At 42.0% G+C, this 25,671-nt stretch overlaps 3 protein-coding genes across 3 annotated transcripts; 2 read left to right on the top strand and 1 right to left on the bottom strand.

The window, feature by feature from the left end:
* Positions 1–1,079: 1,079 nt before the first annotated feature.
* On the top strand, positions 1,080–7,585 carry LOC115928055. Its single transcript, XM_030994677.1, has 2 exons — positions 1,080–1,428; positions 2,166–7,585. The coding sequence occupies exon 2, from the start codon at positions 2,179–2,181 to the stop codon at positions 6,625–6,627; it is 4,449 nt and encodes a 1,482-aa protein (XP_030850537.1). The 5' UTR covers positions 1,080–1,428; positions 2,166–2,178; the 3' UTR covers positions 6,628–7,585.
* Positions 7,586–19,176: 11,591 nt separating this feature from the next.
* Positions 19,177–21,160, bottom strand: LOC590229 (LINE-1 reverse transcriptase homolog). The gene is made up of 2 exons (XM_030994368.1): positions 20,834–21,160; positions 19,177–19,779 (listed from the first exon to the last, which is right to left on the bottom strand). Exons 1-2 carry the CDS (start codon positions 21,158–21,160, stop codon positions 19,177–19,179), a joined length of 930 nt encoding a protein of 309 aa, XP_030850228.1.
* A 48-nt stretch (positions 21,161–21,208) lies between these two features.
* LOC105446449 lies at positions 21,209–23,360 on the top strand. Its single transcript, XM_011683333.2, has 2 exons — positions 21,209–22,454; positions 23,080–23,360. The coding sequence occupies exons 1-2, from the start codon at positions 21,365–21,367 to the stop codon at positions 23,211–23,213; spliced, it is 1,224 nt and encodes a 407-aa protein (XP_011681635.2). The 5' UTR covers positions 21,209–21,364; the 3' UTR covers positions 23,214–23,360.
* Positions 23,361–25,671: the final 2,311 nt, after the last annotated feature.

Here is a 25,671-nt window from a genome sequence, read left to right as displayed (position 1 = left end):
CTTAGCGTCAAAATTATCGATTATCGTTACACGGCGGACAAAAGCGCCATTTTTGGTACAGGGCTTCCTTAGGACCTACTGAACGATAATAGCCTAGGAGCCCTCGGTAAAAATTTGATATAAAGGTGTGGGGGCGGGGGCGTCATCCCCGAGCCCCTAAATAATATATAAGGTAAAATAACATTGAATTGTTGTTGTACGAATGTAATTTTTGGTACAGGGCTTTTTAGGACCTTCTGAACGATGTTAAGGTTGAAGCCCCCCCCAAAAAAAAAATGTTTATAGGGGTGATTTGGGGGCGGGGGCGTCTTACCGGAGCCCCCATATTATATATCATGTAAGATCACATTGGTTTGTGGTTATACGACAGCCTGCTTTTGTACAGGGCTTCCTTAGGACCTACTGAAAGGTAGTAGGGTAGGACCCCCTGGCAATAATTTCATATAAGGGTGTAGGGGCGGGGGCATCATCCCGGAGCCCCCCAAAAACTATAAAGGAAAAAAAAAAAAAAAAAAAAAAAAAACTTTTTTCTTGCACGAATGCAATTTCTGGTAAACGCTGTTAGGGTTGGAGCCCCCAACAAAACATTTATATAGGTGTGTTTTGGGGGCGGGGGCGTCGTACCAGAGCCCCCGTGTTAGATATCATGAAATATCACATTGGTTTGTGGTTATATGACAGCCTGTATTAGTACAGAGCTCTCCTAGGACCTACTGAATGATATTAAGGAAGGAGCCCCCGGCAAAACAATCACATACGTGTGAAGAGGGTCGGGGCGTTGTTTCGGAGCCCCCGCATTGATTTTTTTTTAAACCTTAATACTTTGCATACTCTGGGGTAAAATGTTGCCAGTTGCCAGTAATTAGTCTTAACAACAGAACACGCTCATTTCAGGTGGCTAAGCGTTACTATCAACTAATCATAGCCTAGGAGCCTTTCGAAAGTTTTGAAAAAATCATGTAAAACACAGAATTTTCAAGTTAGCCGACATTTGTGAATGATAAAAAGGTTAAAATGGTTACGAAATATTTGTGTAGAGGCCACTGATCAAATTGAATCCAACTTTAGATAAATTGCAATACTACAAATGGACCTACAAGCAGTTTTACCAAAGTAATTATTGAACCATAAACCTATATATAATGGGTACTTAATGTGATGAGCCGTTAGTTCCTTGAGAAGTGTTGTTTTATAAAATGTTCACAAATTTTATTTTTTCCCCTCAATTTATCCACTACTCTGATAATTGCCTGTTTTTGTTGTTTGAGTTTAGATATTTCCAGTCTCTATAAAGAGTATTAACATGTAAGACGTATTCTGAAGCAGACACTAAGCACATATTGATGAGTGATGGCGTTCTTTGTTCTTGTCCATTCATTTGTGACCTACTTAATCTGAAGTTCACTAATCCAGCACATTATGTATCAGGTAAGAAAAAACCTTATTTTTATCAGATTTCTATCCATAAACATCTTTATTCAAATAGAGAGATAAGGTATCATTCTTTACTTGTTACATTCTTTGATAGTTACAGACTATATGACAACTTTGTGGTTTAGTGTCCTCCTATACAAAACTGATTTTAGAGTTGGAAAGGTCAAGAAAGTTTAAATGATGTGCTGTGTGTGCATAGTAAGTGTGTTGGATACACATTGCATAATAGTTGAGTAGTTGGCAGTGCATGCGCCCAAATTGGGACTGTGCAGTGTGTTGAATTGCATAGGGGTAGATTGGTATGAATATGAATGATTGTATGTGTGTGTATGTAAATTTAACAGGCGTGCTTATGAATGCTTGTGAGTTCATGTCTTTTTGTGTTATGTTGCCAGGGAACTCATTGATTGTTAATAGGGTGAAAAGTCTATAATTAAATAAACAGTTGTGAAAGAAAATCAAAGCATTGATGAGTATAGATGAAGCAGGGCAATGGGCTAGACAGATTGATTATAGTTCATCATCATTTTGATGGAGAACATTAGGCTTAACTTGTCGAGTGTTACTTTGATACACACATAATATGTAGCTCTGCTCAGAAAAAAGAAGGTAACATATGAGACATGAATTAATGAGCCAACAGCCTGAATTCATTGAACCTACATCCTACTAAATATTGTAGTGGCCTCGGACACCTTTCATAGTATTCCAATACATTTGTTTCTTTTTAGGGTGTGACTAAACATGGAGCTAAATTGGGATCGCTGTGTGATTTGCCAGCACGACACTGCTGAACCCTTGAAGTGTCCCTTAAAGAGTCCTAGGACAAGTGTTGACAAGGCATGTGCCTACACATCATTCCTGACCAACGTAGAACAGTTCAGGAATATTGGTGCTCTTCCTGTGAAACTCTATTTTGGGAGTGATGAAACTGTTGACAATTTTGTTTCTCATTCTGCCTCCTGGCACAAATCTTGCCATTTAAAGTTTAACAATTCCAAGTTGGCAAAGACAAATAAGAAGAGAGAGCCTAACCCTGATGGTGAAGAGAAAAGGCCCAGTAAGCGCAAATCACTAGATGTTCAAAGGTGTATATTCTGTGAGAAAGGTGAAGAAGAAAATGTTCTCCATGAAGTTTCAACCTTGGATACCGACAAAAATATCAGGGACATGATCACAGAGCTAAATGATACCCTGCTTATGGCTAGAATAGTTGGGGGAGATCTAATTGCAATGGAGGCAAAATACCATCTGACATGTCTGACCAAGCTAAGAAATCGCTACCGTAGTCATACCCGCAAGGCAGGCCAAGCAGCTGAAAACACAGATGAAAAAATGAACGAGTCTCGGGCATTTGTGGAACTGACCAGCTACATTGAGAAGTCTGTGGATTCTGGAACTCTCCTCTTCAAGTTGAATGAGGTTCACGATCTGTATGTGACTCGTCTTAAAGAACTGGGTATCAAGAAACAAGTCAACAAGACCAGACTGAAGGTTCGTTTGCTAGGACGCTTCTCAGAGGCACAAGAACAGTATGCTGGGAAAAACACTGTACTCATTTTCAAGGAAGGCATGCACAATATGTTGAAAGAAGCTCTGACGAGTCGAGACTTCTCAGCAGACGCTGTTATCTTGGCCAATGCTGCTACAATAATAAGAAAAGACATCTTTAACCATCAAGGCTTCAAATTCACTGGTTGCTTCCCGGAAGAATGTCAGGAAGACTCACTGCCCTCAAGCATCAAGTCTCTTGTCTCCATGATCTTGAATGGTCCCAACTTAAAACATCAAGACAAGCGTGACTCCCAGGCTTGCCTCACAATCAGCCAGTGCATCACTTACAATACAAAGAAACGGTCATCTGATACCACTGTGAAGACCAGACACACTCTGGAGCGTGAACCACCCCTCCCAATCTATATTGGCATCAGTATGCATGCACTGACTAGAAGCAAGAAGCTCATCACGCAGTTGTATCACTTTGGCATCAGCATTTCTTATGACAGGATTATGGAGATTGAGGAATGGATCGCAACTTCTACCTGTGAACGCTTTGTAGAAGATGGAGTGGTGTCTCCGGCTAGCCTCCGGAAAGGTGTGTTCACTGTTGGCGCCCTCGACAACCTAGACCACAACCCGAGCTCAACCACTTCCAAAACATCATTCCATGGGACTGGAATCAGCCTTTTACAGTTGCCTACCAAGGCCAAACCTGGCGAGAGCAGAGCACCTGTTGTGATACCACCTTCTGGAAATGAAAAGCATGCTCTTCCTGATAGCTACGCCTATGTACCAGCCACAGCTTTGAAGACAACTGCTGTTGCGGTGCCAGAAAGTGAAGTGTTTCCACTCGAGAGGTGCTTAGATGCGGCCAAAGCAGGGGAACACAGTTGGGTAGAGCATTCACTGCCACTTCTAGAGACAAAAGAACTCATCAGTGGAGATACTATTTCATGGGCTGCCTATCATGCCTCTAATCAACCTCCGGTAGAAGACCCTCCAGCACAATGTGCACTCCTTCCTCTCTTTTATGAGAAGTCTGCAACTCCTGCTATGATTAAGCATGGCATGGATGTCGAGAGCCAAGCTGTCGAATTTCTGAACCCAGGACAAATCCCAGTCACGACATTTGACCAGCCTCTGTTTGCCTTGGCAAAGTTTGTACAGTGGAAATGGCCAGACACTCATGGTGAGAAAGTGCATGTGGTTATGCTAGGAGGTCTGCACACAGAAATGGCACTATGGAACACACTTGGGGATGTCTTAGAAGGTTCTGGCTGGACCACAGCCCTCACAGAGGCAGAGGTAGCGTCATCTGGCACGGCCGATTCGTATCTGAAGGCAGCACACTTAACTAGAACTAGGCGCGCCCACCAAATCACTGTCTTGACTCTGCACAATCTTCAGAGTGAGGCTTTCATGCACAGCGACGGCCCCAAAGATGAAGAATCTTTCACGGCTTGGAAAAACAACATGCAGAAGAGAAGTCCTACTTTCATGTACTGGGACCTGATCATGAGATATGAAACCCTCATTCTTATCTTCATCAGGGCTCACAGAGAGAAGAATTTCCCTTTGTATGTTGAAGTCTTGGAGGAACTCACACCACTGTTCTTTGCCTTGGATCATGTGAACTACTCACGGTGGATGCCAGTTCACATCAGAGATATGAAGTCTCTGCCCGACACTATCAAGGATGAGTTTGAGAATTTTTCTCACTGGGTCCTTTCCAAGACAAGAAACAAATTCTCTGCAATCCCATTTGATCAAGCTCATGAGCAGGAAAACAAGATCGTGAAAGGTTCTGGTGGAGCTGTTGGACTCACAGAAAACCCTGTGGCTTTTCGACGATGGATGCTTTCGGGACCAGAGATGTCCAGGCTGCTAAAGCAATTCGAAGAAGAATACCTTCCTGATGATGACACAGAGATCCCGGAGAACTTCCAGCATCATGAGCAGGGTCTCTCAACACAGAAGACCTTCCAGCGACAGGTTGTCAGCCTCTCCGATACCATCAGACGAATGGGCAATCCCTTCTTGGATGATTTCTCCGAACTAGTAACTCTTGACAGTCGCAACTGTGCGGATGAATCAGTGGTAGCCGCATTGCACACATTGGAGGATACAGGCAGGAAACAGTACAAGAACTTTGTCAAGAATGTGCTTGATGTTCGCAGCCACTCCATCCATGACCCAATCAAGAGGAATTCTCTAGCACTATTCAGTAAACCTAAACGGAAGGTAACATCTAAGCAGGGGAAGAAGATCAAAGTGCTTCAAAACAACGTGGCACTCTTCGGCCAGTTGTACATATCTATGCAGAACCGGGAAGGTGACTTGGCAGAGTTCTTTGCACATGAGATACAGTCCTTCCCTCCTTCCCTCTCAGACTTTAACAAGCTTCATTTGCCCAGCACGAAGTCGGACCTGCTGAAATGTCTTGAGCAACCTGGTCAATCAGAGCCACCTTCAACCTATGACTGCAAAGTCCTGGATGGTGCCGTCATCGTACACTGTCTGCCCACTACCAGCGTCAGCACATTCCATGAGTATGCAGACAGGGTATTCATCCCATACCTGGAGAAGCAGCTTCAGGACGCCATGAGGTTGGATGTCGTGTGGGACACATACATTCCAGATAGCTTGAAAGAATCTACCCGGGAAAAGAGAGGCAAGGGTGTGCGCAGGAAAGTATCGGGTGAGACCAAACTACCAGGCAATTGGATGGACTTTCTCCGTGACCCACTCAACAAGAAAGAGCTGTTTGCCTTTTTGACTTCCAAGATTGAGGATTTCAACTTGCCGCCAGCCAAAGCTGTATATGTCACATCCGGGAAATCTGTGGCATCCATTGGTACTGGCATCCCCATGCAAAACTGTAATCACGAGGAGGCGGACACTAGAGTTGTGGTTCATGTGCTACATTCTCTGAAACACGGGGGAAAGACTATCCTTGTGCGAACTGTGGACACAGATGTTGTAGTAATCCTTGCTGGCACATTCCATAATCTGATTTCAACTCAACCTTTGGCTGACATCTGGGTGGCCTTTGGCATGGGCAAGAATTACAGGTTTTACCACATCAACGCCATCTACTCGAGCCTAGGGCAGCAAAAATCACGTGCATTACCCATGTTCCACGCATTTTCAGGTTGTGACACAACCTCTGCTTTCAATGGCAAGGGCAAGAAGTCAGTTTGGCAGGCCTGGCAGATCTATAAAGACGTCACACAGACATTTGTGTCTCTAGCCGACCATCCTTTCCAGATGCTGGAACTCAACGACGACTCGTTCCTAAAGCTCGAGAGACTGACTGTTATCCTGTATGACAAAACCAGTCCTTTGAACTCTGTCAACAAGACAAGACAGGAACTCTTCTGCCATAAGAATCGAGCAATGGACAAACTGCCACCCACCAAGGATGCACTACTCCAGCATGTCCGCCGTGCAGTGTATCAAGCGGGAATCTGGACGACCTGCACTCAAACACAGCCAGTGGTTCCTTCTCCAAAGGACTTTGCCTGGACCAAAATATCAGAGTCATGGGTACCAGTTTGGATGACAATTCCAGAGATTTCCAGATCATGTCGTGAACTTATCAGATGTTCATGCAAAGGTGACTGCTCCAACTGCAAATGCGGCAAAGCAAATTTGGACTGCTCACCACTTTGCAAGTGCAGTTGTACTACATAGAACATTGTAAACTGTAAGCGATTTTATTATTAAACATCACTTAACAATCCCACATACTTAGAAAATTGAGAAAACTATGAAAGTTTCTTTTACACTGCAATCCATTTCAACCACATGCAATGCTCTAATCTCCGTGATGTGAGATATAGTCATGAAAATTAAGAATTGTTTTTTTTTGCTGAAACGCAAGTTTTATCTAGTTATTGAGAACGAATGAATGTTTACTAAAATGGGTGATCAACTTTAACTTCAAATCAGAAAAGCAGACACTGATCCGGGGAGGTGGTGGTCAACGCACCCCCCCCCCCCCCATGGATTATACATGGTATGTGGTAAACGCTTGGAATAAGTGCTAGAAAGCATACTGCGCATATGAGTTTATTTATTTCATTTCTTTTGTGAACAAAAATCTATTGGGCCTGAACCCTCTCCTCCCGCCTTCTTAAAACATTCCGGGATCCGCCCCTGAAGAGGGTGGATTGTTATTGAAAGTTGAATAAAAACGGTATATATAATAATTAAAAATGTTTTGTTATTTTTATAATGTCCAATTATCCAAGAGTCACACATTTCAATGATTACTTTGGTGAAACTGCTTGTAGCTAGGTCCACTTGTAGTATTGCAATTTATCCAAACTTGAATTGAATTTGATCAGTGGCCTCTATACATATATTTCGTAACCATTTAAAACTTTTTATGATTCTCAGGAATGAGTGGAATTATGTCACAAATGTCAGCTAACTTGGAATTCTGTGTTTTACATGATTTTTTTCAAAAATTCTGAAAGGCTCCTAGGCTATGATTAGTTGATAGTAACGCTTAGCCACCTGACATGAGCGTGTTCTGTTGTTAAGACTTATTACTGGCGACTGGCAACATTCTACCCCCAGAGTATGCAAATTATTAAGGTTTAACAAAATCAACACGGGGGCTCCGAAACAACGCCCCGACCTTCTTCACACTTATGCGATTGTTTTGCCGGGGGCTCCTTCCTTAATATCATTCAGTAGGTCATAAGAGAGCCCTGTACCATAAAAGGCTGTCATATAACCACAAACCAATGTGATCTTTCATGATATCTAACACGGGGGCTCTGGTACGGCGCCCCCGCCCCCAAAATACACCTATATAAATGTTTTGTTGGCGGCTCCAACCCTAACATCGTTTAGTAGGTCAAAAAAAAGCCCTGTACCAGAAATTGCATTTGTGCAAGATTTTTTTTTTTTTTTTAACCTTTATAGTATTTGGGGGGCTCCGGGATGGCGCCCCCGCCCCTACACCCTTATATGAAATTGTTGCCAGGGGGTCCTACCCTACTATCTTTCAGTAAGTCCTTGGGAAGCCCTGTACAAAAACAGGCTGTCGTATAATCACAAACCAATGTGATCTTACAGAATATATAATATGGGGGCTCCGGTACGACGCCCCGGCCCCCAAAAATACACCTATATATTTTTTTTTTTGAAGGGGCTGCAACCCTAACATCGTTCAGATGGTTCTAAAAAGCCCTGTACCAAAAATTACATTCGTACAACAACAGATCAATGTTATTTTAACTTATATTTTATTAAGGGGCTCCGGAATGCCGCCCCCGCCCCCCACACCTTTAAATTAATTTTTTGCCGAGGGCTCCTAGGCTAATATCGTTCAGTAGGTCGAAAGGAAGCCCTGTACCAAAAATGGCGCTTTTGTCCGCCGTGTAACGATAATTTCGCTAAGCCACCTGACTATTTTGAGGAGAAGAGGAAGACCAAAATGTCGTGGAATGATATGGTAACATGGGCAGATCTACGGCGGGGGGGGTAGGGGGTTTAACCCCCTCCTCCCATCCCCCGGCCCCCTTGGGCTGCCAAGTGAAAATGTGATATTAAAGCGGGGGGAGGGGGATTCTGGAGAGGAGAATACTAATCTATTTTATTTTTTTCAGGGGGCGGGGGGAAGTGAAGCGCCGTTTTAGCATGACTTTCTTTTTAACTCTTACTTTCACCTATCTTAGATAACCCTAAGTTTTTGGTTGCTGCTTTATATGTAGTTGATAATGCATGATTAAAATAAAGAGAGAGAGAGAGAGAGAGAGAACCACCATCATTTTGCAATGGTTCAGAGTTCGTGTAATGTACATTTGAAACCATTTCTTAGCGTCTCAACCCTAAAAAAATAGCAAAATTATTTTTGAGGAAAAGCATTATACTGAATTAAATAAAGAATAATAGCTTTATATTGGATCATACTAATACTGATACGGGCTAAAGACAATGTGGTATTTGTATCGAGGTATTCCAAAATGACATTCTGATAATCAACATTTGTTCTGGTATCATATGTATATACGCATAATACAACTGATCTTTATGATTTCTTAATGTGACATAGCTTCTTCTCCCTCTGCAAACAAAACAGAAAACAAGGTTATTTAATAAAAGGACCATGCGACAAATAATCATTGTGATTCAAATTGATGCAAGGATGTTTTTTGAATAAGCAATGCTTTTCACCAGAATCTTCTTTGTAAAAACGACTTTTACAAATCTCAGCCATGCAATTCTGCCACTGTGCTGTAAGATCACTTTGAGATTAGGAGAAGTGTATATGTAATGGGTATTTTAAATTAAATGAAACGTCTCAACTCAGTAAGCATGGCTGAGATTTGTAAAAGTTGTTTTTACAAAGAAGATTCGGGTGAATAGCAGTGCTTATTCAAACAAATATTCGCATCAATTTGAATCACAATCATTATTTGTCGCTTAATCCCTTTTAATGACCATGTTTTCTTTTTCGTTTGCAAGGGGAGAAGAAGATATGTCACGTTAAAGACATCATAAAGATCAGTGTTGTATGCGTATATATTATATACACAGGCCAGTAACAGCTATGTAGCTTGTAAATTTGTAAGAGGGAAAATGCTGATTGAAATGATAATGATGAAATAGCAAATAATTGAGGAGTATCATAGGTACCAATTCAATGGATATTTGTATAAAAAAGAGCCCCCGTCAGTAATAAAAGAGCCCCGTGGACAAAAAATTAATTTGAGCCCTGCCCTCTGAACATTATAGAGGAGGTTAGATCGGAGCCAGGCGTAAGAAACCGTCGATACCACCGACTAGGGTTTCGGTCTAGCTGTACAAGGTGCACTCAAGCAATGGATGTACATGTTTTATTGAACTGAGCTGGTATAGTTATGCTACATATGTATTTTGTTCGTTAATTCCATAGTGTTCTTAATAAAAAATTCAGTTCACCTGTATTCACTGTTAAATAAAAAAATCTTTAGTGGTGTCACGGATACATACTATACAATGTGAGTCAACAAAAAGTTTACACCTAGAAAATTGCTTATTTAAAAAATCATCTATGAACAGTAAATTATTATACATCTTATAAAAGAGTGTTTTATCCCAAATCATTTGGTATCATTTTTGTATGGTATGTGTTGAGCTTGGATGAAAAGGAGGCATTGTTTGCGAGAGTGCAAAAATCGACTTGCGCCAAAGTCGTCCCTAACAGAATTAATCATGCCACACTTATCAAAATATCGAATATGAAATATCAACGAACATTTGTGCGCGCGTGTGTGTGTGTGTGTGACTTTGCTTCTGCAAAAAGCATATGCAATGCATTTCATTTGATACATTCAATTTATTCTCTCACTCCGCTAATCCCCACTTAATACATACAGTAGGCATCACTTTGGCGCAAGTCGATTTTTGCACTCTCGCAAACAATGCTTCCTGTTCACCCAAGCGTGAACACATACCACACCAAAATGATACCAAATGATTTGGAATAAAACACTCTTTCATAAGTATTCAAATCCAGGTTTTCTTGAATGCATTGCATGTCACTTGGGCTCACCAGCGGGTGTCGTTTGACGTTACTCTTTCCACTTTTCTTCAACTTTTCCAGAAAGGCTTTGAACTGAAGATCTTGTTGGAAACTTTAAACACAGTACCTTTCACAATATCAACATTGCGAGTAGTTTGGAGATGCCTTAATTTGCAGGCCATACCGCATCGATTGTATCGTGTTCCTACAGTTCAGCTATCCGGCCTTCTGGCAATCGAGCTCCTGCATTGAATCTTGAAAGAAGATTATCCAAATCCGCGTCGCTCATGTTCTCGATGTCACCAATATTGCATGTTGAGCAGTAATCCTTAAAGATAGAGACCGCGTACTTGATTTGTCTCTCTGCTTCCTCTAGTAACTGCTCCAAACCCTCCTCACTTAATAATTCCAATCTTGGAGTCGGAGCTCGATCAGTTGCTAAGTCACTCGCCATGTTGAATTCTTACTCGCTGCACGTACCGTGCGATTGATTAACGTAGTCGTAACCTAGCGACTCAAGAAATTGAAAGCGCTCTTAAAACCTGAACCAATTTTTTTTTTTTGGTGCAAAAGTCGCGGAGAGGTTAGGCGTACTATCACAGGGTTTGGGCGTTCTATCACGTAGGTCAATTGATAGAATGCCCAAACCCTCTGACGCAATGATAGATCGAGATGCTCCTTGTCATGTGATATAGTTTTGACCAATCAGTGAATGACAATCTATATATGAGGTATATAATAGTATCTCTTATACTGTATATTTACCAGTACTTGTTTGTTGTGAGAGGTAAAGGAGTTTTGACCTGTGTGCCAAAGCACAGAAACTGGACACGCGCGGTTAATGAATTCCCAGTCTGGTACAACAATGTTCTGTTGATTTAAGGAGAAGGCCACCATCCCACTCCTGAGGTTTTATCGGGTTTTCCTTCCCTATACCCAAAGCCCAATGTCAGTTCCCCAGACCGCGGAGCCAAGGTATCCGGTTGGTACCACGGAGGGGCGGCGATTTCTTTTCATGACCGGGGGGACCAAATGCGAGGGACGGGGGGTGGTGGGGTCCAGGGGGCAGAGCCCCGGAAGCTCAGTGTTTTGGGCTTTAATCACGGTCAGATGAGCAACCAGGGGCCAGCCTTAGGGTCCATGGTGGGGTCAAGAGCCCCCGGAAGCTCAGGGAAAAACCATGCCATTTCATCAACATTTGTAAATCACTGGTATCGAGTTAGAAATAAACCAAGTTTGAATTTCATTAGGGGGCAACTACCCCAAGCTCCCCCCCCCCCCCATCGTTACGCCAGGGCGAGGAAGCATAGTGAACGAGAGGGGTGAAGGTGATGGAAGTGACTAATTCCCCCCCCCCCCTACAGGTTTTTGAAGTTTTGTTGTATTAACACATTACATTCCTTAGCAAAACAATAGTATAAATACAAGCAATATACTTTTTGCACTCTTCACTTTTCTAGAATATTTACTCTACACGTTGAAGAATATTATGCGAGGGAGCTTAGCTCCCGAGCGAGAAGATTGTTGCACTTTTATTTGTCTAAACGCTGCACTATGGTGGCCCTGAAGGGACATCGCGAATAGACTAAATCGTGAAAAATATGCGATAAAATTCACGATATCGTCAATTTTATCGCATATTTTTCACGAAGAAATTCACGAAATTGACGATATCGTGAACTTTATCGTGAACTTTTCGCGATGAAATTGACGATATCGTGAATTTTATCGTGAAAAGTTCACGATATAAAGTTCACGATATCGTCAATTTTATCGTGTACTCTATCGTGTACTCTATCGTGTACTCTCCTGACGGGCGCTTCGTAAACAAAACCAGCCCTAGCTGGGGGAGACAGAGAGAAGGAAAAAAGGGAAAGGGAAAGAGAAGATAAAAGGAAAGAAAGAATAATAAGAAGAAAAGAGGGAAACGGGGGGCGAAGGGCTCTTGCCTCCTCCTCACTCCCCCCCCCCCCCCCCGCCAAAAAATAAATAAGGAGAGAGAGAAGGGAAAGGGAATGGGAAAGAAAATATAAAAGGAAAGAAAGAAGAGGAAGAAGGAAAGAGGGAAACGGGAGAAGGGCGAAAGGCTCTTACCTCCCCCCCCCCCCCCCCGCCAAAAAAATAAATAAGAGAGAGAGAGAGAGAGAGAAGGGAAAGGGAAAGAAAGAAGAGGAATAAGAGGGAAACAGGGGAAGGGCGAAGGACTCTTGCCTCCTTCCCCCCCCCCCCGCCAAAAATAAATAAGAGAGAGAAGGGAAAGGGAAAGAAAATATAAAAGGAAAGAAAGAAGAGGAATAAGAAGGAAAGAGGGAAACGGGGGAAGGGCGAAGGGCTCTTGCCTCCTCCCTCCCCACCCCCCGCCAAAAAAATAAATAAGAGATAGAGAGAGAAGGGAAAGGGAAAGGGAAAGAGAAGATAAAAGGAAAGAAAGAAGAGGAAGAAGAAGAAGAAAAGAGGGAAACGGGGGCGAAGGGCTTTTGCATCCCCCCGCCCAAAAAATAAATAAGAGATATAGAGAGAGAAGGGAAAGGGAAAGAGAATAAAAAAGGAAAGGAAGAAGAATAAGAAGAAAAGAGGGGCTCTTGCCTCCTCCCCCCTCCCGCGCCAACAAATAAATAGGAGAGAGAGAGAGAGATAGAGAGAAGGGAAAGGGAAAGGGAAAGAAAATATAAAAGGAAAGAAAGAAGAAGAAGACGGAAAGAGGGAAACGGGGGAAGGGCGAAAGGCTCTTACCTCCCCCTCCCCCCTCCCGCCATAAAGGGAAAGAGAAGGGAGAGGGAAAGAAAATATAAAAGGAAAGAAAGAAGAGGAAAAAGAATAAGAAAAGAGGGAAACAGGGGCGAAGGGCTCTTGCCTCCTTTCTTTTCTTTCTTTTCCTTTCTTTCCTATTCTCCCTCTTTTTCGTTTTTCTCTTTCTTTCTTCTCTTTCCCTTTCCTTCTCTCTCTCTCTCTCTCTCTCTTATTTATTTTTTGGCGGGGGGCGGGGGGGACGAGGCAAAAGCCCTTTGCCCCCGTTTCCCTCTTTTCTTCTTCTTCCTCTTCTTTCTTTCCTTTTTTCTTCTCTTTCCCTTTCCCCTTCCCTTCTCTCTCTCTCTCTGATTAATTTTTTTGGCGGGGGGAAGGGGGGGCAAGAGTCCTTCGCCCTTCCCCCGTTTTCCTCTTTTCTTCTTCTTCCTCTTCTTTCTTTCCTTTTATCTTCTCTTTCCCTTTCCCTTTCCCTTCTCTCTCTCTCTCTGATTTATTTTTTGGCGGGGAGGGGGGGAGTGAGGAGGAGGCAAGAGCCCTTCGCCCCCCCCCCCCCCGTTTCCCTCTTTTCTTCTTATTATTCTTTCTTTCCTTTTATCTTCTCTTTCCCTTTCCCTTTTTTCCTTCTCTCTGTCTCCCCCAGCTAGGGCTGGTTTTGTTTACGAAGCGCCCGTCAGGAGAGTACACGATAGAGTACACGATAGAGTACACGATAAAATTGACGATATCGTGAACTTTATATCGTGAACTTTTCACGATAAAATTCACGATATCGTGAATTTCATCGCGAAAAGTTCACGATAAAGTTCACGATATCGTCAATTTCGTGAATTTCTTCATGAAAAATATGCGATAAAATTGACGATATCGTGAATTTTATCGCATATTTTTCACGATTTAGTCTATTCGCGATGTCCCTTCAGGGCCACCATACTGCACTATTTGGCCCTCCAAAACCTAAAAGTCTGTTGCAGTCTTTTGTCAGTATTTGCTATACACTTACTTTTTTTCTCCCTTTTTCACTTTTTCAAAAAAATTGAGGGGGGGACGTGTCCCCCCCCCCCCCCCCGGGATCGCCGCTCCTGGTACCACGGGGAGGTGGTGGGGTTGAGTTGCATACAGAGAGGCGATTATGGACAGATAGGCTAAAATGCTATCTGTATAGTTGTAGGTTCAACCATATCACTACGCCATTTTCCAATACTGTAGTGTAGGCCTTTACACGCTTACCCATAAAATTGGAATAACTTTTTCTGACCTCTTTCATGAACTGATTGTGCCGAGAATATGATTTATTCTTCATAGATTAAGTTTATATCTTCTCAGGACTGTATTGATCAACCGAAAATCATAGAGATTGATAAATAAAGCTCTCAAAAGATGTAAAATCGATCATGAATGAGTCATATTGTCACACTCATTTCATGAAAAGCGGTTGGACAAAAACATTCCACATTGATGAGCAACAGTGTACGTAGTTTATTTGTGCGATTTTCAAACTACTGTCCCTCTCCTCCCTTGATTATACTGCAATTATCATTTCATAGTGAATAAATATTGAACTGAACTTAAGAAAAGTATGTGGAATTAAAGAAAAAATATTTATCTCGCATAGCTACACCAGCTTTGTTCAATTAAACTTGTTCATCCATCGCTTGAGTGCAACTAGGACACTATGTAGACAAAAGCTCAGTCTCCACGTCATATCGACGGTTGTTTGCGTCTGGCTTCACCACCTCTATGGAATACATGTCGTTTTTATTAAAAAATAGCCCATACCGGACAGTTATTTCTGTAAAATAACTTGCATTGTGATGTTCCACTCGGGCATGGAACGGAGAAGGAAATTATTGTGGACGTTATGTTGTATTGGTATAGTGTTTAACGTGCATGCTTGCAACCACTCTGAACGAGAAAAAGAATGAGAATGATAAACAGTGCGGCTGTGTGGGCATTATTAACTTTCGTGATCTTTGATTCCCAAATCTACTGGTCTACATACATTACAGACATACTGCATGAGAGTGAGTCTGACATAAATTGTGCTCTTTAAGATATACCTTTACGTCTGGCTCCACTTAACACTTATATTAGTTGGGTGATCGTTTGATTGGTTAGTTGGTTGGTTGGTCTGTTGGTTAATTGATATATCAATTGACTGATTGTTTGATTGGATATGTCTGGATTACATTTGGCCCGGGCGCCGCACGATAAATTGGTCTACGATTTTTCATGCGATTTTGGGGGCATCGTAGGAAGCTACGGGCTACGATGTTTGTGTTTACATTATCTACGAGCATCGTGCCTTTTCTTGTATTGGCCCTTGGGGGCAGACCGGGACACATCCATACAGAGGCTGCTCGGAGATTTCAGTGCAACACCCGTGCAGTCTCTGCAACCTCCGCACGGAAACCGTACGGAGCTCGTGCAGCTTCCATACAGAGATTTCACGGAGAAGTCGCGGTGACCGGGCAGCCTCCGTGCCGTTTTTTCGGCGTCTGTTGCCCCAATGTTCACTGAATCAGCGTGAGGCCTCCACGCAATGCCCGTGCGGGGATTGTGCAATACCACCTACGACATGTCGACGAGCTACGGGCTTACGATTTTTTCAAATTTGTTTAACTCCCCGCGAAACTAAATCGTAGTAGCCGCGGAGCCCGTGAATCCGTACGAAATCTCACGGCCGCCTTCTGCCTCCCCACGGAGGCCGCACAGAAAAGGGGGTATGGGCAGGATACGGACCCCGTAGACTAATCGCAAGCGAAATGTAATCCAGGCATTAGTTGGTTGGTTGATGTGTTGGTTAATTGATTTATTGATTGATTGGTTGATTGTGTGATTAGTTTGTTGGGTTGGTTGGTTTGTTGGTTGATTGATGTATTGATTGGGTGATTCTTTGATTGGTTGGTTGGATTGTTGGTTGATTGACTGAGTGAATGGTTAATTGGTTAGTTGGTTGGTTGATGAAATTGTTGGTTGATTAACTGATAGATTGATTGGTTGATTGTTTGATTGGTTAGTTGGTTGGTTTATTGGTTGATTGATTGATTGATTGGTTGCTTGTTTGATTGGTTAGGTGGTTGGTTTGTTGGTTGATTGATTGGTTGCCTGTTTGATTGGTTAGTTGGTTGGTGAAATTGTTGGTTGAATACTGATTGATTGATTGGTTGATTGTTTGATTGATTGGTTGGTTTGTTGGTTGATTAATATATTGATTGGTTGATTGTTTGATTGATTGGTTGGATTGTTGGTTGATTGAAAGATTAATAGGCTGATTGTTTGATTGGTTAGTTGGTTGCTTTGTTGGTTGATTGAATAATTGATTTGTTGGTTGACTGATTGATTGGTTGTGTGTGGGGTTCATTTGATATATTGATTGAATGATACACTTGACCTGTTTGGATTAAATACAATGGAGTTTCAGATTTACACGTCGTTAGACAGGTGAGAACAGTTTACTGTGTATTTTCTTGTACGACTACTTTGCTTGCAGAAATGGTGTCATCAAGAGGACAAGAGATCTCCATTTTAAACTGGAAGTGGGGTTACGTCATCATACTATGCAAATTCATGACAAACATGGGTTCTGGGATCCTTAAGGCTTTCGGGGTTCTCCTTCCAGTAATGGTTGAAAGATTCAACAGAAATTACGCTACAGTAGGCTTTATCTGCAGTCTACCCGGTACAATCTGTCTCTTTTCAGGTGAATTATTTGTTTCTTTAAAATTCTTTGAAGGACAATTGACTTTAGATCTATATTTTCAAATGTATCAAAATTTGTAAGACGTATTCATAATGGTATTCCATTTCCGGGTCCATACCCCGTCCCCCATCTACACACAAGCACACATCCACACACACCCGGACACTCATGAATAATTACCCAGTTAAAGCCCCCATCACACCAAACTAGTTCTCACTACATACCGGAAAATGTTGCCAAAGGCACTCAAACTGTGTGCAAACAGACTAAACGTAGTAGCAACTGTTTAACATCCGTTTAAGGACGTCATGGACGGGCTCAGACTTGCTAAGACGAGGAGGGTGCTCTAGAACTTTGAGTCTGTTCAAAATTGTCCCCATCCTGCAAACAGACGGAGTGACCACGTACTTAAAACAAATTGGACGTACTACGAAGGTAATTGCCGTACTGCGATCCTTCTTGGAACGTGTTACAACGTGAGCATCAATTAGCAGTACAACTGAGTCAGTTTTTAATTCGATCAGATCCGTTTGCTTGTTCATCCCGTTGGGCGTTGGCAAATAGTCCCAACTCGAATGTCTTGATCTAGACAGCTTGAAGCGTTGTACGGGAATGATGAATGGCAAGAACGCAGTGGGTTTTATAGCCCTCTGGTCATGCAGGACGGGATTACAAGCACTATTATAGGAGCGCGTTTGAACGCACTGAGAACGGAAAGGTCCCTGAACGGGGCGGTCGGGTAACAAACTAGTTAGAATCGGTTTGGACGTATTGGGGATGAGGTAGAACTAGTTACGAGCGCGTTAAACTGACTACGGTCGGGCTTGAACTACTTGGAGATGGAAAATAACCCGATCTGACTTTATATGAACTGACTGTGGACAGGGTACAGAGGAGATTGGACGTATTAAATTGATGAAAGAACAAGAATCTTATTTTAGACATTATTTACACATTCTTGGCCACAAGGGCGGTTTTGTCAAGGGGTTTTGTAGAGATTTCTACACAAAAACCGCTTTTCATTAAATTTATGGAAACTTATACATACATTATCATAGTTGTATCGTTGGAATGATAATGGCGTTATAGGTACACATATTCGAGTTCGGATCGTATATCGAAGCAAATTTAAAGAATATGGAATTTCTATAATTAAATCAATTTCCATGCAGGTCCTTTCGTTTCCTTGGTCCTTCAGAGGGTAGATCATCGAATCGTTGCCATGTTAGGAGGGGTAATAAGTGGGGGCTGTCTGGTAGCATGCGGTTTCATCTCCAACATTACCGGACTAGGTTTCATGCTGGCACTCACAGGTATGTCATATTAGGAGGGGTAATAAATGGGTGTGTCTGGTATCTTGTGGTTTCATTTTAAACATATTACCGTTGTTGGTGTCACCCTGGAAATTACCCTAGGGCTTTTTTCATTTATATCTTAGTTATGTATTCATGTTTGTCCGAAAGGAAGCAAAATATATGAGCGATAGAAGAAAACAAAAACACCAACAAAAAAAATTCTTAAAGTAGTAGCGAGCAATGATATCTTTAACATCAATCTGCAATATTTTTCACTTTACTTTACTTTTTTACTTTATCAGCCGTTGTCAATCCACTGCAGGATGAAGGCCTCAGCATGATGTCTCCAAATGCCTCTGTTCTGTGCCTGTTGATGCCAATTTGTCTCTCCCCAGAACTGTTGCAGCTCGTCTCGCCATCTTTTTCTTTGACGTCCTCTGTTTCGCTTTCCCTCATATGGTGTCCAGTGTGTGATTGCTGAGCTCCAGCGATTGTCATTTCTACGGCTGATGTGGCCCGCCCAATTCCATTTCCTTCTCTTCACTGTTTCAAGGATGTCCTGGACTTTTGTCTGTTCCCTGATCCATTTGTTCATTTTTCTGTCTTTGTATGTGATGCTTAGAATACTTCTTGTGTTGAGAGGCTGCTAGCTTTCTTTCCATTTTTGATGTTAGTGTCCATGTTTCTGCAGCGTATGAGATTGCTGGGATGATGCACTGGTTATACACTTTCTTTTTCAGGCATAATGGAAGTTTGCCTTTCATGATGGCGCTGTATCTGCCGAAAGCTTGCCATCCAGCTTTGATTCTTCTTCTTATTTCGTTATCTTGATTCTTGTCTTGGAAGGAGAAACGATATCCTAAGTAAATTTACTCCTCTACTTGCTCCATTTTGGTACCGTTCACTTGGATTTGTTTTGGATCTTTGGCTGATCCTGCCATGACTTTAGTCTTCTTCATGTTCATTTTGAGGCCTGTTAGTCAGCTTGCATCGTCCAGTGCTTGCAGCATTATTTCGAGGTCGTTTAAGTTGTGAGATGTGATGACAATATCGTCTGCAAATCTTAAGTGACTCATGTTTTCCCCGTTTATGTTGATTCCCTTTGATGACCAGTCCAATGTTTTGAAGATGCTCTCTAGGCAAGCAGTGAAGAATTTTGGTGAGCCGGTGTCTCCCTGTCTAACTCCCTTCCTTATCATGGTTTTGTTGCTGGCCTTGTGCATTCTGACAGTGTTGTAGCAGTCTGAATAAATGTCTTTAAGGATTTCGATGTATACTTTGTTGATTCCTTGGTCTTGAAGTGCCTTCAGTAATGCATAGGTTTCTACGGAATCAAATGCCTTTTCGTAGTCTACTAATGCTACGCATAGAGGGATGTTGAACTCTTGGCATTTTTCTTTCAGTTGATTAATGGTGTGGATGTGGTCCATAGTTGAGAAACCCCTTCTGAAGCCTGCCTGCTCCCTTGGGTGGTTGTTACCAAGGATTTTCTCTAGCCGGTTGGTGATGATTTTTGTGTACAGCTTATACAGGTTTGAGAGGAGGCTGATGGGTCTGTAGTTCTTTAGGTCTCGCTTGTGCCCCTTTTTGTGCAGAATTATCATTGTGGCTTCTTTCCATTGACGTGGTATCAGGCGCGTACGCAGGGGGGGGGGGGTGTTTGGGGGGTTAACCCCCCCCCCCCCTCTTTGGTATTTTTATGTGTGTAAACCCCCCTAAAAATCCCTAAACCCCCCCCCCCCCTTTGGTTTTTTTTTTTTTTTTTTTTTTTTATTAAAAAAAAAAAAAAAATCACCCCCATGGCTGACCTAAGAAAGGTGACCTTACCCCCCCCCCCCAACGGAGCAAAATGTCAATTTTTCAAATTTTGAGACAAAAAAAAAAAGTGTCCTCTTACCCCCCCCCCCCCCCCCCCCCCCCCCCCCCCCCCCCCCCCCCCCCCCCCCCCCCCCCTTTCCTTCTTCGTCTGTGCATTTGTCCGTCAGGAGTTGAAATTGGTTTTTTCAACTCCAGTTGAAATTCTGTTCTCTTCTCTTTTAGTTTCTCTAGGTTAATGCTACTTTGTTTTGGTTTTAGGAGTTTTTGCCTCTCTAGTCGGGTGTTGATCTTCATCTTGCCCATTACCATCCTGTGGTCACTTCCCACGCTCACCTTATTGATTGTTTTCACGTCTTGGATGATGTGAGGATTATCAGTTAATATGAAGTCAATTTCATTCTTTGTGTTTCCGCCTGGGCTTTTCCATGTCCATTTTCTGGATGCTTCTTTCTTGAAGAAAGTGTTCATTATTTTCATTTTGTTGCTAATGGCAAATTCAAGAAGTCGGTCACCCCTGTCGTTTCTTTGCCCACTTCCGAAGGGGCCGATTGTGCTTTCTTCTCCTTCCTCTCTTTTCCCGACCTTGGCGTTAAAGTCACCCATGACTATTGTAAACTGTGTTTTACTTATCACGTCCGTTATTTCCTCGTAGAGTTTCTCTACCTCTTCATCGTCGTGTGTTGAAGTTGGAGCATAGACTTGGATAATCTTGATTTTGTATCTCTTATTGATTTTTATTGTTATTTGTGCCAGACGTTCATTTATTCCTTTTATTTCAGAAATGTTACCGGCGATGCTTTTGTGTACCAGGAATCTTACTCCTGCTTCACTCGTATTCTTCTTTCCTATATGGTAGAAATGGTGCCCACTTTTCAGTACTGTGAGTTCTTCTCCTCGTCTGCGGACTTCACCCAGTCCGACGATGTCCCACTTTATTCCTTGTAGTTCTTCCTCGAGTTCCAGTAGTCTCTCTTCTTGAAGTAGTGATCTTACGTTATAGGTTGCAATGTTCAGTTTCCATTGGTGTCCTGTCCGAACCCAGGGATTCTTAGCACCCCCTGCTCCATGCTTTATCGGGTCGCCACCTTGGTCCGGAACAAATGAGCTGCTGGGGACTGGGGGCCTTTGCTTATTTGTGTCTGTCATGCTGGTTTGTGTGGGCCTACCCATCCACGCTGGCCCAGTGCGGGTTGAATTGGGGATTTTACATCAGAGCTCCGACTCCTAGGTTAATGGCCTTACTGGGCTACGAAGTCAACCTGTTTCACTTATGCTGCTTTTTAACAACACTTTGTTATCTCATTGACAGGAATTGGCCGATGTTGTGCCTACTTTCCGATTGCTCTCCTGATGAACCAGTATTTCAAAGAGAACTATGTTCTAATGAACACCATAGCATCATATGGTTCAACAGCAGGCGTAATGTTCCTACCTGTCATCGCTGAGCGATCGCTAGAAGCGTACGGTTACTCTGGAGTTTTCATGATTCTTGGAGCAATCATGTTTCATAAGGTTGCAGGGGGAGCGGCCATTCGGAAACCAATCTTCAGCGTGAAAAATAACACCACTGGACAAAATGGTAGAGATCAAGATCCGTCGGAGGTAATCCGTCATGAACCGTCGGAGGATGACGATGAGGAAGATGGTATAGAAGGAGGTGATCAAATGCCCACATCGAAAGATGAACCGAGATATGATACGGACCAAGGCCAGGCACTGGCAGAAAACCGTTTTCATACCAAGGAAAACCTTGAAAATACGGAGACACTAAATGCTGCAATCGTAATAAATGATACAAAAAGATACGAGGAGGATAAAGGGGTTTTAATTGACGATGATAACTGTGAGGAACGCGTTTCTTTGCTCAATAGTGCATGTGATCATCCTGGTGAGGTGGGCGATCTTCCTAATGCTTCAAGATCTGGTCAAAATGATAGTGAGAAATATAATTTCTGCTCATCATTTATATCTCGCTGCAAAATGTTTATGACCAAGGAAGCTCTGTTCCTAATGTGCCTCCCAGCGAATTACTTTCGTGCCTATTCGTTCGGAGCCTGGGTGTTGTTCCTGGTGCCTCACGCAGAACAGTTAGGCATCACCCCATCTCGAGCTGTCTTTTTGTCTTCAATCGGTGGAATCAGTGGGATTATAGGCAGGACAATTGCAGTTATTCTCCTCGTTAAGAAAGTACACATGCTCAAAATCTACATCACCGTTGGTTTTATTACCAGCTTGTCATTTTTCCTGGATTTCGTCGGTGAATCATTCATCATTCGTTCAGTTTGGGCATTTATTCAGGGCCTCTGCTTTTTTGTTCTGGATACTTCAGACGCAACTTTTCTTAAACTGACGTTGGTAGATGAAAGCAACTTCAGTTTCGGCCTTGGACTGGTGATGTTGATGCACGGCTCTGGTAATATCTCGGCAGGGTTACTCACAGGTAGACAGAATATCTTGACACTCCTAAATAATATTAAATTCAAGCTTTGTATAAATTATCACAAACTTGATTAAGACTAGAGAATGCCACTTTTTATACAACTTTTTTTGTCAATTCAATTGTTAATCAATTTATAATCTAAAATAAACTGGCAAAATAATACTTAATAGTCGAACGCATATCGTTACTAAAGTACCAGGCCTGTAAAACAGCCATTGTTAATTCATAGATCTTTCCTAGTAGGGATGGTTCAGTTGTTTAAAAGTGTCTCTACTACGCACATCATGGTTTCCTCCCGCACGATACTAGTGTGGGTTCTATTAACGTTCCACTCTGTTTCGAGATTTTTTCTTTCTTTTTTTTTTTTTTTTACAAAATCGAAATGGTAAGCTTGTCATTTTTAGAGCAAATTTAGTGATAAGTATTTCGTCTAGGATTTTCTACACTATGAAGGGGTTTGAAATTAAAACAATGAAGCTATTTCAGTTTTACTCTAAAATATTCTGATATTTTCAAATAGAACCTTTAAGCACTCAAAGATCTGGACAACTCATCGCCTATTATTTTGTGTTATTCAAGCTTGCAATTCTTTTTCTATTATTTCTTAATCTATTCTCTCATGCAGGAGCTTTGTTTGACGTCATCCAGTCTTATACCATCGTCTTTATGATGACTGGAATCCCTGTTTTGTTCTTCACCATTAACACTGTAGTCATATCGGTACTGTTAAACAGGAGAGTCAAGTCCAAACAAGTTTAGCATCGCTCCGGTCATGATTGATTCAGAGGAATCCTCTCTTCACCCAGGAGCTTTGTTTGACGTCATCCAATCTTATACCATCTTCTTCGTGATCACTGGTATACTTGTGGTGTTACATATTGCTCCGGTTGTCTCATTTTCGCTCGCTGGAAAATTGCCAGCACAAACCACTGACCTTTACCTCCTGGACGGATCATCGCCCATTCCCATTCACTATACGTTACGTACTAAAAGGCTGTATTGTCTGACCGCTCATGAATATTCATGTTTTTGCTTACCTTGGCAAAATGCTGGCCTCTACTAAATGGAAACATTACGATGGGGGTTGGATGAAATGGACATAATGAACAAATCAGAACTGATCTATGATAATTCATGCTTCTTATCCTTCGTGTGCTTGACTTATAACCTTACAATCGCGTGGTAAATTGAGTCCAAAGTTCGACTTGTTGTACATGTGTTATATATAATAGGCAATGGCAAGCTTGCGACCTATTTTGATGAAATTACGGTGGGTTAACCTTCAAAAGTCAATGAGACATGAGGGTTTCAATGAAAGAGCTAGTGATAACGTACGTCGAGGTGGATGTGCTTTTCGTTTAAACAAAAAATGAATTTGTAACGATTTTGTTGGTAAAATTCCATAGGCTAACATGTTAGGCTGCTGACTCTGACGATAGGGGGCGTTGTTAAATGAGAATAAACGGAGCTACACTGTCTCTCATAAAGATGGAATATTTTTGTTTTACCCCAATTTAAGGAATTATTTCAAACATAATTTAAAAATAATAGATCTAGATAATAGTATACATTCTCAGATTTTATAGAATAATAATTTGACAATGTGTGTTTTGCGTGACTGCTAAAGCATGGGTATGCTACTATGCTTATCAACTAGGGGACCTACGCCCTTAAGTCATAAATGACAGTAATGAGGATTAATGCCCCACAAAAGGGCACTAATATAGCACATCGACACGGTTTAGATCCTGGGGCCTCACAGTTACGAGGCCATTGCTGTGTTACTGAACAATGACTGTACGCAGCGGGGGCTAGGGTAGGGGGCAGTTTCCATAAATTTTTAAAAAACAGAAAATGCAAAAAAAAAATCAATAATTTATTGCATCTTACCCCGTTCCCAACATAAAAAAATCCTCTGTGTGCCCATGCCTTGAGCCATAATGCATGGCCATCCAGAGGATTTTTTTATGTTAGGGACCGGGGTGAAATGCAATTATTGAAAATTTATTGCATTTTCTGTGTTTTGTTTTTAATTTATGGAAACTGCCCCCTACCCTAGCCCCCACTGCGTACAGTCATGGTTCAGTGACAAAGCAATGGCCTCGTAACTGTGAGGCCCCAGGATCAAAAGCGTGTCGATGTAATTTTGTCGATTAGACTTATCAAATGAACATGATTCAGGTTGTTTAATTGTTGATTTTTTTATATGACCGTATAAAGCAAAAGAATCAAACCAGCATAATCTTGCTTTGACAAGGGCTAGACAAGGGCTAGATATATAGCATGAGTTAAACCAGATTGAACATAAACTTTAAAGTGATTTATCATGAATCATTTGTTTAAGCAGACATGCGTGTGTTAAGCTGCTGAAGTGAAAACTCCGCTAAAGTGTAACCTGCCGCCTAAGTTTTTGAAAAAGAAGTTCACTTCGGCGAACGGGCTCGCGGCCGTAGCGGTCGTGATGCCGGCGCGCGTTCGTTGTTCGTGTATACGTCTGGAGCTAGCTAGCTGAGCTGAGGCCAGGCGCACGCGTGATGAGATCTAGAGACTGACCGTCATGCGTTACCACACTATGTCCAGCATCTACCTCACAGTTACTCATCTGCTCATCCAGTTATAAATAGTCCTCTACATTTCATGGAAATAGTATTATAATACCGTTTTCAATATGAAATCTAACATATTGTTATTTTGGTTATTTGTTGTTGCGAGATGCGGATGAGCGCTACGTCATTGACGTTCTGGTTGAATTCTCCCAACCGTTTTTTTTTTCATGAAAATAAGACATACTGTAAGACAGGATTTGTTTAAATCTTTCAACAATTAAATGTCTTGAATGGTATATAGAGCCAATTCATTGCTTTTTGATGATTAACAATCACCTTAATTTTAATTAAATTGTAATAATATAGTTGGGAGAATTAAGGAGTCGATCAGATCAGTTTTTTCCAATTGTTATTATCAATATTGGTCTGTTTTCACTTAAACTTGGATACCCCTGTGGATGTAATAAGCAACAAAAAATTTGCCCCTAAAACACTTCTGCTTTAGAGAAAATGAATAATAAAAAATTTACAGGTGCTCCCCTGTCCCCCCCCCCCCCCCCCCGCCCCCCTGTGGCACCGCCCATGGCAGCAGGTTACACTTTAACATCAGGTTACACTTTAGCAGCAGGTTACACTTTAGCAGCAGGTTACACTTTAGCAGCAGGTTACAC

Source organism: Strongylocentrotus purpuratus, unplaced genomic scaffold (genome assembly GCF_000002235.5).
Source record: "Strongylocentrotus purpuratus isolate Spur 01 unplaced genomic scaffold, Spur_5.0 spur5_scaffold_21, whole genome shotgun sequence".
Classification (NCBI taxonomy): Eukaryota; Metazoa; Echinodermata; class Echinoidea; order Camarodonta; family Strongylocentrotidae; genus Strongylocentrotus; species Strongylocentrotus purpuratus.
This window is presented reverse-complemented; position numbering and strand designations above follow the sequence as displayed.

What these genes read in the sequence shown, in the direction of transcription:
- LOC115928055 (XM_030994677.1), top strand. Translation starts at nt 2,179, where the DNA reads ATGGAGCTAAATTGGGATCGCTGTGTGATTTGCCAGCACGACACTGCT.
- LOC590229 (XM_030994368.1), bottom strand. Translation starts at nt 21,160, where the DNA reads ATGACAGACACAAATAAGCAAAGGCCCCCAGTCCCCAGCAGCTCATTT. An exon ending in AGAATACGAGTGAAGCAGGA is followed by an intron (nt 19,780 to 20,833) that starts GTAAGATTCCTG and finishes CTGCACAAAAAG; the next exon opens with GGGCACAAGCGAGACCTAAA.
- LOC105446449 (XM_011683333.2), top strand. Translation starts at nt 21,365, where the DNA reads ATGAACCAGTATTTCAAAGAGAACTATGTTCTAATGAACACCATAGCA. An exon ending in CTCGGCAGGGTTACTCACAG is followed by an intron (nt 22,455 to 23,079) that starts GTAGACAGAATA and finishes TCTCTCATGCAG; the next exon opens with GAGCTTTGTTTGACGTCATC.